Raw genomic sequence first — 16,079 nt, forward strand, 5'->3', positions numbered from 1 at the left:
CTAGTGTGTGTTTCTGCATTTCTTGAACTCTTCGGATTCGGTGGAATTACCGATAATGTGTTGGTATCATATTCATATTCTCCTGAATATATAGTGGCCTCAGTCTCATGTACTGTACTCTTTATGTCCACAAAAGAAAAAGAATACAACTGTAGGATTTGTGTAAGCCAAATTAACTTAACTTAGACTAAACTCATAGCGAATAACATTAACATTTATGTCTTAGGTTTACTACGAAAATATATTTCATAATTAATTAATGGAACTTATCCTCTATCATAAATGTTATTAATTTTTTATACAACTTTGATCAAACTTGAAATCATTTGGCTACTCAAAAAGTGATAATTGCATCATTTTATAGATGAAGGGAGTATGTTTCGTGATGTGTCTAAGTGTAACGTTCATCTCCAAACATTCATTTCATTTTTTAATATTAGTACGTATAAATATAAGTTTAGATTAGGCCAGTCTCAATGGAGAGTTTCACCTCCCAGTTTCCAACACGTGAAACTTTGATATGAAACGGGTCTCTCCCACAGTGTAAAGTTTCATGGCACGGTTTCGTCCCTTATTTTACTATTCATGGGTCCCACCTATCCCTATCATCCCTCTCTTCCCCGCATCCTTCTCGTCACCGCCTGGAGGCCGAGCATGGAGTAGAGGCCGAGCATGGCGGCGGGCGGGTGGAGCCCTCACGCTCGCGGCGCCCGCGACCGGCAGCGACTGTGACTGGCAGAGGACGTGTGGCGGGCGGAGTCGCGACGGGGCAGCTCGCGACAGACGGCTCACGACGAACGGCGCCGGTGGATCTCCCGCGACTGGCGGACGAGCGCCCGTGGCCGGCGACCTCGCCCGCGGCGGTCCGGCGGCCGCGCCCTGCAGAGCTCCTGCCCGCGCCGGCGGATCTCCCGCGACCGGCGGACGAGCGAGCGCGTCGGGCGGCCTCGCCCGCAATGGTCCAGCGACCGCGCCCTGCGGAGTCGCGATGAAGAATGCACGGTCCCGGAGAAGAAAAGTTGCGATGAAACGAAGGAAGGGCCTCAGTGCAGGTTCCACGGCGTTTCCAAAGTTTTGGAAACAGTGCGGATAAGTTTCGTGGCCATGAACGAATCCCTTCTCTCTCCTCTCAGTTTCATGCAAAAAAACTGACGTGGCACCTTATTAATTGTGCATGAAACCCCCATGAAACCCCATTAAGGCTGGCCTTACGTGACAACTCTAGGGTTGGAGGGAGGGTGAAGACCAAGATGAAGTACCAAGCTCATCAATCCCATTCTGATCTTCCATTCCAGTGCCAACTGAAATGGCAGATCAATCCCATTTGACTCCTCGATTCTTGTGTTTCCAAGTTCAGGGTCAACCAACACTCCAAAACAAAGCCCATGTTTAGTTCCAACTCAAAATCCCAAAAAGTGCTATAGTAGCCATCACATCGAATGTTTGCGGTCCATGCATGGAGCATTAAATGTAGACGAAAAAAAAACTAATTACACAGTTTGGTGGAAAATTATGAGACGAACGTTTTGAGCCTAATTAGTCCATGTTTGAACACTAATTGCCAAATAAAAACGAAAGTGCTACAGTAGCCCAAAATTCCAACTTCCTGAAACTAAACACAGCCAAATTTACACTTCAGAAATAAGTGGCCCCCATCCCCATCAAACCTCCAGCAGACTGGATACTTGATATCTACATCCATTCCTCTCCAACTTATATTTGTTTGCAGGGGAAGGCTATTGTGTGCAACCCGCCATACACAATGTTTCATTTGTGTGTGGGGCAAGCCGAGAGGAGCGCGACAAAGGCGGTGGCGGTGGCCGGGACGTCACCTCCCAGTTTCCAACACGTGAAACTTTGATATGAAACGGGTCTCTCCCACAGTGTAAAGTTTCATGGCACGGTTTCGTCCCTTATTTTACTATTCATGGGTCCCACCTATCCCTATCATCCCTCTCTTCCCCGCATCCTTCTCGTCACCGCCTGGAGGCCGAGCATGGAGTAGAGGCCGAGCATGGCGGCGGGCGGGTGGAGCCCTCACGCTCGCGGCGCCCGCGACCGGCAGCGACTGTGACTGGCAGAGGACGTGTGGCGGGCGGAGTCGCGACGGGGCAGCTCGCGACAGACGGCTCACGACGAACGGCGCCGGTGGATCTCCCGCGACTGGCGGACGAGCGCCCGTGGCCGGCGACCTCGCCCGCGGCGGTCCGGCGGCCGCGCCCTGCAGAGCTCCTGCCCGCGCCGGCGGATCTCCCGCGACCGGCGGACGAGCGAGCGCGTCGGGCGGCCTCGCCCGCAATGGTCCAGCGACCGCGCCCTGCGGAGTCGCGATGAAGAATGCACGGTCCCGGAGAAGAAAAGTTGCGATGAAACGAAGGAAGGGCCTCAGTGCAGGTTCCACGGCGTTTCCAAAGTTTTGGAAACAGTGCGGATAAGTTTCGTGGCCATGAACGAATCCCTTCTCTCTCCTCTCAGTTTCATGCAAAAAAACTGACGTGGCACCTTATTAATTGTGCATGAAACCCCCATGAAACCCCATTAAGGCTGGCCTTACGTGACAACTCTAGGGTTGGAGGGAGGGTGAAGACCAAGATGAAGTACCAAGCTCATCAATCCCATTCTGATCTTCCATTCCAGTGCCAACTGAAATGGCAGATCAATCCCATTTGACTCCTCGATTCTTGTGTTTCCAAGTTCAGGGTCAACCAACACTCCAAAACAAAGCCCATGTTTAGTTCCAACTCAAAATCCCAAAAAGTGCTATAGTAGCCATCACATCGAATGTTTGCGGTCCATGCATGGAGCATTAAATGTAGACGAAAAAAAAACTAATTACACAGTTTGGTGGAAAATTATGAGACGAACGTTTTGAGCCTAATTAGTCCATGTTTGAACACTAATTGCCAAATAAAAACGAAAGTGCTACAGTAGCCCAAAATTCCAACTTCCTGAAACTAAACACAGCCAAATTTACACTTCAGAAATAAGTGGCCCCCATCCCCATCAAACCTCCAGCAGACTGGATACTTGATATCTACATCCATTCCTCTCCAACTTATATTTGTTTGCAGGGGAAGGCTATTGTGTGCAACCCGCCATACACAATGTTTCATTTGTGTGTGGGGCAAGCCGAGAGGAGCGCGACAAAGGCGGTGGCGGTGGCCGGGACGCAGGATTGCAACCACGCGGCTATCTGCGCACCTTGATGCCAATCTCGTGCCCAGAAAAACAAGATGCGGACGCCCCTGAGCCGCACCCAGAAGAAGAACGCCGGGCGGCAGGAGCCGCCAGGAGTCGCGGCCAGGCGCCGTGGACACCCGCCAGCAGGCACTGCCGCTGCCTGCTCCGAGATGCCACGCCGCCCGCCCCCCGCGCACCGCGCCGCCGCACCGTGCGCCCTAGGCCGTACCACCGCCAGGCACCACGTCGCCCTACACCACACGAGCCTACATCGCACCGCCGCCCGCTCCTGGTGGCATGTGTTTTGACGAGTCGAGGAAGAGCCAAAAAGAGATAAGGGGCACTGCAGTCATTTAGCCTTTTCTTTTCAATTTTCAATTTTTTTAATCCATCTATTGCCTGGGTATTTGACGGACATCCAAAAGAGGGGCAGACCGACAGTTCAATTCAAAATAACGACGGTAAAAACACAAAGTTGAAAAAACATGGACAAAATTACAATTGGAGTACTAGACAAAGGCAAGAACATAATTTTCCTATGTTTATACAGTAAACAGCAACTGCTTAATTAGTATAGACGGCCATATCATGTACTCCTACGTTTGTACTCCTATATATATATATTAATTGTAGCTACATAGTACTATCTAATCAATCCTACGAATATATGTACGACGTATACATAATAAGATAATCAACACAGTACCTCTCATCGTAATCTTCTGCTTCTCATGAATGGCTTGTTGGTTTCAGCCAGGGCTTATCAATTATGGTGCAATGTTTTTCTCTCACAGTAAACCAGTATCAGCCGGGCTTATCAGCTCAGACCAGCGAACAGACTGAATATGTGAACTATACAGAATTACATTATTTCTATACTGTACATGTTTTCTCCTAGAGACTAGTAACAATCTACTTAGTATAATGTATACGTACGTGTTGTTCAACTTTGTCATGATATACGTATCATGACAAGTATAATCGGACTGGAATTTGAATATCCGAAGACAAGGACAAAATTAAAGATTACAAACGATACTGTGCCAAAAAAAAACATGCATAGTCTGCTAATTACTGTAGGCACTAATTGAACCCTATTCGTCGACACCATAAATAGGCACAAAGTTGGATAACCAAATCATGGCCACAAAAGATATGTACCGAACCTCCCAGCAGTATGCAGGTGCAGCGGCGGATCCTGGAAAAACTTTAGCGGGCTGAATAAAAGTGCGACAACAATATACCTCCGATTGCTGTTCATTCTTAAGTTTTAGGCTCTGTTCGCTTGTGTTATTCAGCCGGTTTTAATCCGTACAGATCAACCGTGAAACAGTATTTTTCTCTCATAATAAATCAGCCATACAAATCAGTAAAAGCTGATTTAATACCAGCTGATCAGGATGTTAGCCCCACCTACACGATAAAACTTTACCTAAAAATTCATGGGGCTCTAGGCCTCCGGTATCGATAGGGGGCCACCACTCGCTTTATCCCCCTCCGGATGGAAACAGGCTACTCTGGAGTCTCAAGAGCTCACCTCACCAGAGATATATATAATAACAATTATACTATTATATATAGGCCCATGGCGCAAAAGTACTGTTCATGGCTAAAAGTTACTGTTCATAACTGCTTTCATCTCACAGATTTCTCTAGATTCATCTAGATTTCTCCAAGCGAACGGACCATAGGCATTTTTTTATTAAGCACTAATATGCCACTTCCACGAGAAAAAGCGATTAGGAGGTGTAGGTGCTGATGACACAAAGCCACAAAAGTGGCAACTTTAGTTGAGTTCTCCAAAAAGAGCGTGTGAACAATTCTTTCTTGCATCATTTGTTATGGATTATCTGAGCCCCAAAAAAATTCTAGCTAGATTCCTATATATGCTGGGCAAATTACCCAAAGTCGTTGCTAAAAACAAATATTTTGTGCGTGCGCTGGGTTTGGTAGTTTTCTCAGAAGCAATCTCAGCAGAAGAAATGCCAGAGAGAGAGAGAGCATGGTTGAGGTAGCCTGTTCATTTAGCTAAAATTTGATTTATACTAGTTTATTGTGATCCGAAAGCACTGTTTATTCACTGAAAATTACTGTTGAAGTAGTTCAGAAAAGCAGCTTATGGTATCAACGGCAACACGAAGGCGCGGATCATATCATCGGCTACAACAAGAATATCAAATAAAATCCATACATGCATGCATGTACGTGCGCACCTTACTTTTAACGTGACGGCAGTTATGCGCGCGCGCGCGCATATATATATATATATATATATATATATATATATATATATATAGACACACACACACTAGAATTTATTATGTCAAACTACTGCTTCTTCAGCTGGAAGTTTGTACTTTAATCGTACGTCCACTGGATCGATGATTTGTACACAACATAATGCAAGCAAACAGATACTACTATATAACAATAATGTGCTTAATTCCTGTTAGTTCAAGAATGCAAATGGACAGGTTTGAATCAGTCGCCGTTGAGGCAATGCAACTGGCCTTTAAAAATTGAAGTAAAATGTCCAAGATCAGTCTAGCTAATAAAATACAGGCGTTGGCTGTGTTTGGAAAGCGTCATGCACAATGAACATGTGTGCATAGGTTTCCTCCCCTGTTTTCCGTTGGCGGTTTTCCCTCCTATCTGTGGGTTCGTGTTCCTCCCATCATTTGGACCTCCGCCTCCGTTACACGTTGCACAATCAACATTTGGATCATATATTAGTACAAAATATATATAGTTTTAATTTTTTTGAAACGAATAGGCAGGAGAGCTGCCCGCTATATTAAAAAGAAGGAATGCCTGGACAGGAACTGTACAACCACAAGAAAGAAAACCAAGCACAAACACAAAGAGCGAAAGAGGAGAAAAAAGACCTCCACTGGGGAGGTGCCGATCAAAATTGCAAATGGCGGTGGCTCACAATATTAGCTAGGTGTTGCGCACCCACCATGATCCACACTCTCACCTCTTCCTTGATTTTCTGAAGCACCGCAAGGTTTGTGGACTCTGCATATTGGAAAACTCTTGCATTTCTTTCCTTCCAAATCTCCCAACAAACTAGGATGATGATCAAGCGGAGGCCTGATGATAAATCATGTTGCCCATAAAAAAAGAGAGTCAAGAAGTCTCTACTATATATAGTATAGTATGTATATATAGCTGTTATATATATACTGCACTCGGTCAGAAAGCACCAAACTGTCTGAAATTGTTGCACATATATACTCCCTCCGTCCACAAAAGAATGCAATTCTCTCTTCCTGAGAAGTCAATTAATTTAAACTTTGACCAAAATTATATAAAAAAAACACTAACATTCCTGATGCAAATTTAGTATCATTAGATTAGTCATAGAATATATTTTCATAATAAATTTATTTAGAGATATAAATATTAATCCTATTTATTATAAATTTGGTCAAACTTGAGCTACTTTGACTGGCACGGATCCTATAATTGCATTCTTTTCATCGATGAGATAATTATTTAATTCATCTATGCAAGATATTTCTTATTGTTGTTTCTAACAACAAGGGTAAGTCAAAATTTATTTGAGGTGTTGTATTAATCGTAAAAATAATAATAATTAGCTTTCGCAATCATACCCCTCGGCTTGCCTATGCTAGCCCTATAGTAAATCGATCCTACAGTATCCGTATATTCTGTTCCAACTGGAATGAAATGGATAAATATGGAACGAACATATCAGTGTACAGTCTTGGCGTCTTGCACGTACGGTACACCATAATTTCGGCTTTGCCTGCCGACCAACGGCAACCAACCCAACCCCCACGCTTCCAGGTGGCCCCGTTTGGCCGGGCTCCCGCGGGCTTCAGGTCCTGCACTGTAGCCGGGTGGCCGCCCAGCGGCCGACATGTGTCTACAGGAGCCGGAGCCGCGGAGCCAGAAAAATGAGCTTCTCCGACTCCGGTTGTGTCAGTGAGAGAGGAAAAGAGGAGAGAAAAAAACGGCTTTGATGAACAGTAACCAGCCGGAGCCGGAGCCACCGGAGCCCGGCCAAACGGGCCGAGTGAGCAGGTGTATGATTGCCTTTGGCATCTCCCGCACAAACGCATGCATAACGAACCGCGGGAGTCCTGCACGGTGCGATGGATCTCTCGTTTGTCTCGCGGCCTGGTCCTCAACCCCAAATTTGTCCTGGGATACATGCGCCTCCCCTTTTGCACGCCGATCACATTCGATCTGTTTGCTGGATGATTTCTAGGCTGGTTTGAACCGGTTGGTGCTGGTTTGCTGTAAAAAAAATACTATTAACTAACTGGTTTGGGCTGACTGAAACCCACAAGCGCCGATTAAAGCATATGTTTTGTGGGCACCATTTCTAGGAGTCCTTTGTCGTCTGAGCTTTGTCGTCCGTTTGGTTCACTAGCAAACTCGTTGGGCAGCCAAAACACCATAGTGAGAAACATATGTATCACCGTTGAGTTGATAGTGACGGTTCGTTCTGACCAGAGTCCGTCATTCATTTTTGACAAGTGAAGAGTGACAAGTCTCCGAAAAAAAAAGTCAAAACACTGTTTTAGTTATTTATTAAAAGAAAATTACTGTTTCAGTAAAAAAAACTAAAAAAATATGGATTATAACAGAAGCGGGGGCACAGGGGCTTCCCGACGCGGGCAGCAATTGCTATTAGCCTCACCTAAAAGCTGATGTGCACGTCGGTAGGAAATTATTTAGGCCACTGTTCTTTCAACGCAGGCACACAGTGATATCTCTAGTCCTGCACCCGTCTACTCTCTCCCTTCCTGTCACATCCTTTGCTTTTCCCAAGCGCGTGTTTAGTTGTCTAAATTTTGGAATTTGAGTTATTGTAGCATTTTTGTTTTTATTTGGCAAATAGTGTTCAACTGTGAACTAATTAGGCTCAAAATGTTCGTCTCGCAATTTTCAACTAAACTGTGCAATTAGTTTTTTTCGTCTACATTTAATGCTACATGCATATATCGCATGATTCGATATGATAGATACTGTAGCACTTTTTAAGATTATGGGTGGAAACTAAACATGCGTCAAGTGTTGCAACGCGGTCACTGTTGATTAGCTCCTAGACTTGCCAGAGTGTGGTCTTGGGGAGAGACGGCGTCAGGGCAGAGCACCTATTCCTTACGATGCACTCTTCGGACGCTCAGCTTGTTCGGCTGGACTAATTAAAAAAATACTGTTTATACTGATTTTTACTGTCTGCATTGATTTTTTACGAGAAAAAATACTACCCCAACAAAAAAAAAAAAAAAACGATCGGCCAGCCGATCTATGCCAGCCGAACATCTTGGCTGCTTCAGCCTTTTGGCAGGCGAGGGCATTGTTGCCTCTGCAAACGCACCTGACAGTCCGCGGGGCTACCAAATCATATGACATGACTGTAAAATGTGGACGTGGAGGTTTGGGCAGTACGCCACGGTGGAGCGTTAGTGAAGGCCTAGGGTGTTTATTCCACGGACTAAATTTTAGTCCTATCATATCGAATATTTCACTAATTTAGAGTATTAAATATAGATTAATTATAAAATTAACTACACAGATTAAGACTAATCTGCGAGATGAATCGATTAAGCCTAAGCAGCCCACGATTTTACAATGTGGTGCTACAATAAATATACGCTAATGATGGATTAATTAGGCTTAATAGATTCATCTCGTAAATTAGTCTCCATATGTGTAATTAGTTTTATAATTAACTCATATTTAGTCCTCCTAATTAACGTTCAAACGTCCGATATGATAGGGACTAAACTTTAGTCTCTGTAACTAAACATCCCCTAGGAGTTCATCACTGACTTTTGTACCACCAGTCACTTTTAACTGAACTCATGGGAATGGGCCTTTTCCTTCTTCCATCACCCTTTACTCGACGCTCACATGAAAAGTTGGGGTACCTCTCTCGCGAATCATTTTGAAATTACTGAGTTCCTAGTTGCTCGTTTTCACATCGATAAAAATATGGTTCAAAGTGAGAGCAATCAATCACCTTTGGCTGCAACGATCCTGAAATTTAGGTCTAGGAAAACACACATTATTTTCCGTACACTAAGGATAACAAGTTAATGACTGAACATATACTATTTGACGATTCAGATTAGAGGATGACAATATTTGAAGATCTAATTTAAGATATTTTTAACTAAAATCCTTACTTCTATCAAAAAGGAAGGATATAGAGAGGCTTGCAGAGTTGTTCTAAGTTATGTGAGTTTGTTTATGAATCACAGTACTCATATATGCATGTGCACTCAGTCCTATTAATGCATGTACATATCCTACCTGCGTGCCCACCTCAATCTTACTTCTATAAACACACATACGCACCCTACTATGAGTACCTTCGAAAGATTGAGAGTGGTCCGACAAGCTCATTGCTGTCAAGTGTCGCTTACCACTAAATTTAAAAAATTCTAAACATGCATGTCAAGTCGAGAACTTACGACATAAGTGAGCATGCAGGTCCCAGCATAAGGAACTTGATCAACCAGCGCGCGGAGCCACCCTTATTTCGCCTGCGAATCTTTAAGGCTGAATCTTGATCCGATCAGCATTAATGTTTTGACAGGCACTAGTGGCTAACCAAGTCACTCACTCAACGTAGTCATCAATCAACATCAAATCTTGCATCAATCTACAAGTTGCTCAGACAAACCAGGTCGGTTGCACGTTCTTTTTTCCCAGTCGAAAAAACGACGGGTGCAAGATCTTAAAGTGCCATACTCCATACATAGATTTGCCTCCAATTGGATACCCCCCGAATTGGTCTAGCTAGTTCCTTTCGATACCTACCATGAAAACGACGAGGTAGCTAAGGCACGTAAATTATTGGGAGATTTGATTGGACTTATCCTTGAAGCAAGCATGTGACCAAATGACCAATGGCCTTGGTTGATTGCCACGACGAACACTTCTTCATTCCAAGCGGGCTAGGCGACTAGCGGAGCGCCGCAGCCTATGAAACGCGGTGGGCAATAATGCCAAATGATCGAGCGGCGGGCAAACAAAAAAAGACTTACGTACTGGCATCATATACTCTTGAAGCAGGAAAGTTTTTTTTTTTTGATAAGAAGGAAGAGTTTACAGGGTCAGAAGACCCCCTTACAAGTGCGAGATGCGCTACTACTTACAGCAGACCAAACGGCTGCAGGTTTTGGCCAGCACTCCAACCATCGTGATGCGGCTGCAGGTTTTGGCAGCCACTCCATTCTGCCACTCGGCTCCAAACCAAACGGGAAAAGGGGCACTCGATGAATAAAGCATGAAAGATTTGGGTGGAAAAAGAAAACCATGGAACACAATCACTGGTTGTTACATAGTAGTTACTAGTACATTACATACCAGTTTCAAAAAAAAAAAAAAAAAGGAAAACGTACTTACATACCATACCGTCGATGAAAACGAACATGGCAATTTGCAAGCTTCTGCTATTCTTCCTGCATCCGTACTGCCATTGCAATGGTAGTCCATGCATGCACTGTTCTAGCCTAACCTTTTCTGCCTCCACATTGCCTGAAGCTCTCAATCAGCTGCGTCAGGTTCTCATACGAGGACCCTCCTTTCTCCATGGCCACATGAGCTTTCTCCCCGTACTCCTTGACCTTCCTCCTCCTCTCGTCCGCCTCCTCCCCTTCGCCCATCAGCGCCGACACCGCCCGCACGATGTCCCCACGCGCCACGGCTACGTTCTCGTCGTCGAACACCATCACGGGCGCCGTGACGCCGACGGGCGCGCCGACGCCGAGCACGTCCACCACCAGCCGCTCGTTCAGGAACTGGTCGGAGAAGTGCGGCCAAGTCACCACGGGCACGCCGTGCGCCACGGACTCCAGCAGCGAGTTCCAGCCGCAGTGGGTGACGAACCCGCCCACGGCGCGGTGGGACAGGATGGCGAGCTGCGGCGCCCAGCCACGCACCACGAGGCCGCGCCCCGCCGTGCGCGCCTCTAGCGCCCCCAGCCACTCTTGCACCTCCGGCGCCGCGGCCACCTCGGCCTCCTTCACCACCCAGAGGAACGGCCTGCCGGAGTCCTCGAGGCCGTGGCCGACCTCGAACAGCTGCTTCGGGAGCTTCCGCGCCAGGCTGCCAAAGCTGACGAACACGACGGAGTCCGTGTCCTTCGTGTCGAGCCAAGCGGCCACCACGCTCTGCAGCTGGACGCCGCCCGACGACGTGTCCCCGCGCAACGCCATGGCATCGACGTCCCGGTTGGAGAGGCAGAGCGGGCCAAGCGTCCACACGGGTTTGCCGAGCGCCGCCTCGTAGCACGACACGAACTGGCCCTCGAGGTCCACGAACGTGTTCACCACCGCGCCGTCGGCCGTGTGCATGGCCTCCACGCACTCCGTCCAGAGCGCCTCCCACCCCGGCGAGTTAAAGAAGCCCGGCGCCGTGGCCTTGGTCACCTCCACGTGCACCGGCATGCCTGGCACGACGAACCTCTCCTGGTCGTCAGCCGCCGCGGTCAGCTCGCGTAACCCGTGATCGATGCCGTTGAGGTCGCAGAGAGAGTAGAAACACGACGGCCCGTGGAAGAAGAGGCGAGGGATGCCGAGGCTTCTGGCCACGCCGGCCGTCCACGCGTTGCACCAGTCGGAGATGATGCAGCTCGGGCGCAGCGCCAGTGCTCGTAGGTACGCTTCCAGCGGGCCGGCGAGCTTCTGCACGGTGTTGAACAAGGGGATGAAGTGTCCGTTGTCCGTGACCTGGTCCACGTTCTCGATGCCCGGGGGCAGGCCGCCGTCGGTGTCCGTCGGCAGCTGGAGCTCGACGATCTCGAGGGACAACTTAGTGCGCACGGCCTGCTCGGCGACGCCACGCAGCCGTGCGCCGTTCAGCGGTGTCGTCACCAAGCTTGCGCGCGCGCCGCGCTCCGCCAGGAGGCGGGCGAGGTCGACCATGGGGATGGTGTGGCCCTGCGCCACGAGGGGGACGATGACGAAGTGAGGTGGCGGTGGTGGCGCTGGCATAGCAGCAGCGGCTTCCTTGGTGGGCGTCATGGACGTGCTAAGCAGCCTAAGCTAACTTCGGGCGGGCACTGCAGGAATGGTGTAAGAAATAGAGTGGCCTGGGAGTAGAAGGATCGAGGTGCTGATTTTATATAGCCATGGGACGCTACTTTTTTTTTCCACAAGTTGGCTCGATCCTCCCAGGTTTCCAGCCAAAATTTGGCAAACATTTTGGAAACTTTCGTAGACTCGTAACGCTTTTTTTTTCTTTTTTTTTTTTTGTATTTCAAGGGTCATTTAATCTTCAGAAATCAAAGCTTGCACGCGGCTGAAAACCTTCGAATTATCCACCGAACTCCGAACATCAGTATTTTTTTCCCTACAAAGGCTGAGCATATATATATTTATAAATTATAACTAAGGGTTACATCTACCATTACTCATGTTGTCAGGACAGATTTTTACAAGCTTGATTTTCTAGAACAGAACATGAGCAACCTATTTGGCTATTTTTGTCTCTTCTACGATGCGCAATCTCAGCCTCTGTAAGCTCATCCACGGGCACCGACCATCAGATAGGCAAGGATGCCCTCTGAATTCCTTGGAAAAGTTTCAGTTGTCGAGACGTTTAGCAGGAGCCGGACCATCGAAGCCAGCAAGGCAGCAATCTTGGCGTCATCGATCTCACCAGAAGCTTGCACAGCTGCGTGAGACCTCCAATGATCTTTCCTCGTCATGTCCGTACGTTTTACCGTTTGGACATACTCCCTGACTCGCTCCGTTCTAAATTATAAGTCATTTTGATTTTTTTTAGTACATAGTTTATGCTATGTATAGACATAGCGTGATATCTAGGTAGAAAATAAAAGTTATGTATCTAGAAAAACCAAATACCTTATAATTTAAAAAGGAGGAAGCATTTTTTTTTCAAAACACGAACGCATGTAGATATGGAAAAGGAAAAAGGGGATTGCTATTATACAAGTTTTTTTTGTGTGTGTGCAAATGGTCAGGCGACGTTGCCGGAGTCATGCTTATCTGGGTGCTTACGTCAGCTCAACAGCAAAAGACAGCAGATGGACCAAAAATCCATCACCTGAGACCACAGCCGACTGAATTCTAGCATTATTTATTTCCACGTTCCTCCCAGTATATGTAAAACTGCCATACCTGATCCTCAAGAGTCAAGATCCTTGAGCGTCATATTTGCAATAAGAGTCTATGCGACCTCTAGATCATTAAGGATGGATCCGACCCCTTTATTATGATCTGCAAATTACGGAGAAAAATATTTTATTGGATAGCCAAAATTCTTTGTGATAATATGCAAACAGCCTAAATAAAGAGTAAAGAATGAGAACAAAAGTGACCATCACTTCTAGATGCTGCCGCCCAATCTTTGGCACAGACCAATGCTTCCACCACCTCAGGTTCGAGACGACTACTGAATTGATCAATGACACGTCCCCTTCATTAAAAGCGGATTCCGAAGCAATAGTGGATGCTTGGATGGCTAAGACATCACGGGCAAATTGAGCTAGATCTCAAATTTATTAGAACCAGCTTTAGGAACCCTTAGTGGTGGTTCTTCCATGTATTTGTCCAAGTCACTTGCCTTTGCCTCACCTTCATCAGCTCCTCAACCTCCCCCCTCCCAAATGTGTGTCATATAGGTAGTTCTGAAAATCATCTTCTTCTTCCATAAAGTCACTCTTTGTTTCAGTATTGACACATAGAGTTTGGTCCAGCAGGGCTTTGAGAAAAAGAATCATAATCTGGTACATTTTCTTGACATCAACAATGAACTCTTCTACTTTACCATAGTATAATATTGGGCCATAAATCTTTCTCATGTAAAACTCTACTGCCTTTCATTTGTACCTAGGGTCAAGAAAGAAAGCCACAGTAAGGGCAACATTTGACTTGTTCCAGTACTTCTCAAGCTTAGTGTTCATAGAATTTGCCATTTCTCTAATAGTGTCATTTGCACTAGTACACCACTCCTTAATTTCACAAAAGCTTTGGTAAAACAGATTTGCTGTTGGATATGCAGTACTTGACAATAACTCAGTGGTAAACCTCTTCAAGCATTTACAAAGTGTTTGCGCCTGATCCCATTTTCATCAGACACCATTACCCCTGCGTACCTTTTTTTGTCAGTTTCATAAAGCCTATCAGAAGCATCTCTATAACATATGGCCTCCTTCAACAAAAGTTGAATTCCACCTGATCTGAACATCCAGTGAGAGACCCCTGGCTGTGTTCAGACCACACTCTGCTGTACGGACACTAGTATGTCAGATTTGTGAACGTTTGGACCTTGTCTCCAAAGTCCTCACAGTCCCAATCACCTATCCCCATCTCCGCAGACTGCAGCGTTCCTATCCCAAATAGTTACATCAGCACGACCAATCGACGATTAGCACGACCAATCGCTCTTGGATAGCCGATAGACTTGCTAGACGAGGTCTTCCCCATCCTGAGCAGTGCCCCTTTTGCGATCATGAGGATGAAACAATTCAGCATCTCCTCTGTACTTGTGTCTTCTCCCAACAATTTTGGCATCAGTTGTTGAATCGTTTTGGACTCCCTGATCTTGCTCCCCATATAGCGGGGTTTTTTGAATGGTAGCAGCATGCTGGTATGAATTTCAGCAAGGAGGCTCGGCGTGGATTTGACTCGTTGGTCGTACTAGGGGCTTGGATCCTTTGGAAGACAAGGAATGATATAGTGTTTAACAGTGCCTCGCCAAGAATTGATCAGGCACTCCTCCTTGCACTCGATGAGGCTGATCTCTGGATGCTTGCAGGTGCCAAAGGCTTAAGTGGTCTGGTCGCTACTCGACCAGCGATTCTTGATAAGAACAGGCGTGTATGTAATTTAAGAAAACAGTGCGAGTGGGTGGTTTGTGTCTGTATGGCTAATTTAGCCTTTATCTCCTTTCTTAATGCAACGATATGCAGCTCTCCTGCTCATTCGAAAAAAAAAATACTAGGCCATAAATCTTTCTCATGTAAAACTCTACTGCCATTCATTTGTACTGTACCTAGGGTCAACAAAGAAAGTCACAATAAGAGCAACATTTGACCCCATGCCAAGCAGCCCCGGCTCCCCCAGAACACCTCCTCCCTTTCCCAATTCGCCTATCATGCAAACTTTCTTGGCTCTCCCATGGTATGGCATCGGCGGTGTGCCACTGGAGGAGCCTGCCATTGACGGGGGTGGGCCTGAGGATGATGCTCCCACTAGAGAAGAGGCTGTCGCGACTGCTCAGGAGCTAGGCCCCCTAGAAGGCGTCCCAGCGTCCACGTTTGGGGCTGCCTCTGAAGAGGAGCACGAGAGTGTGGCCCGCAAGCGTCGCGTCCGTCGCAAGCGGGCGATTGACTCCACCAAGAAGCTGCCACGCAGCACTCGCCTCGCCGAGAAGGAGCAGCCAATGTATGAAGACCCTTCCACGAAGGCCGAACGTATCCAGATGGCCCGTGTCGACTTCTCTGGTGCTTCCCGTCGCCTTAGAGCTGCTATCTCCAAAACTCACCTCCTCACTAATCCTTCCTCTCCTTTAACTGATGTCCAGGTCCCTAGCCGACAGTGCATCTGCTTGTGGAGCCTCTGAGGACGACCTAACCAAGATCAGTGAGGAGTTGCTGGTGCAGCCTGGTTCCGAATGAGCACCTCCAATGGTACCGGTGGCGTCAGTTGGTGTGAAACTCTTTCTATAATATATGGTGTGTGCTTTCTGGATAATGGGTAGAACTTTCTCCTTGTGTTTTTGGAATGTCCGTGGTCTTGGTGACAGAGAGAAATGTAATGACGTTCTTGCTGAACTCCTGTCCTCCTCCCCCCCACATCGCCCTCCTCCAAGAAACCAAGCTCTCTGATCTCACTTCCACTAACTCTACTCCTTCCTTCCGCGTTCCTTGCATGCCTATCACTCTC

The 16,079-nt window shown here is 46.9% G+C and overlaps 1 protein-coding gene across 1 annotated transcript; it reads right to left on the reverse strand.

Moving 5' to 3' along the window:
• Positions 1-10,599: 10,599 nt before the first annotated feature.
• Positions 10,600-12,191, reverse strand: LOC136476000 (UDP-glycosyltransferase 73C3-like). Its single transcript, XM_066473663.1, has one exon. It carries the CDS (start codon positions 12,189-12,191, stop codon positions 10,680-10,682), a length of 1,512 nt encoding a protein of 503 aa, XP_066329760.1. The 3' UTR covers positions 10,600-10,679.
• Positions 12,192-16,079: the final 3,888 nt, after the last annotated feature.

Source organism: Miscanthus floridulus, chromosome 8, assembly GCF_019320115.1.
Source record: "Miscanthus floridulus cultivar M001 chromosome 8, ASM1932011v1, whole genome shotgun sequence".
Taxonomy (NCBI): Eukaryota; Viridiplantae; Streptophyta; class Magnoliopsida; order Poales; family Poaceae; genus Miscanthus; species Miscanthus floridulus.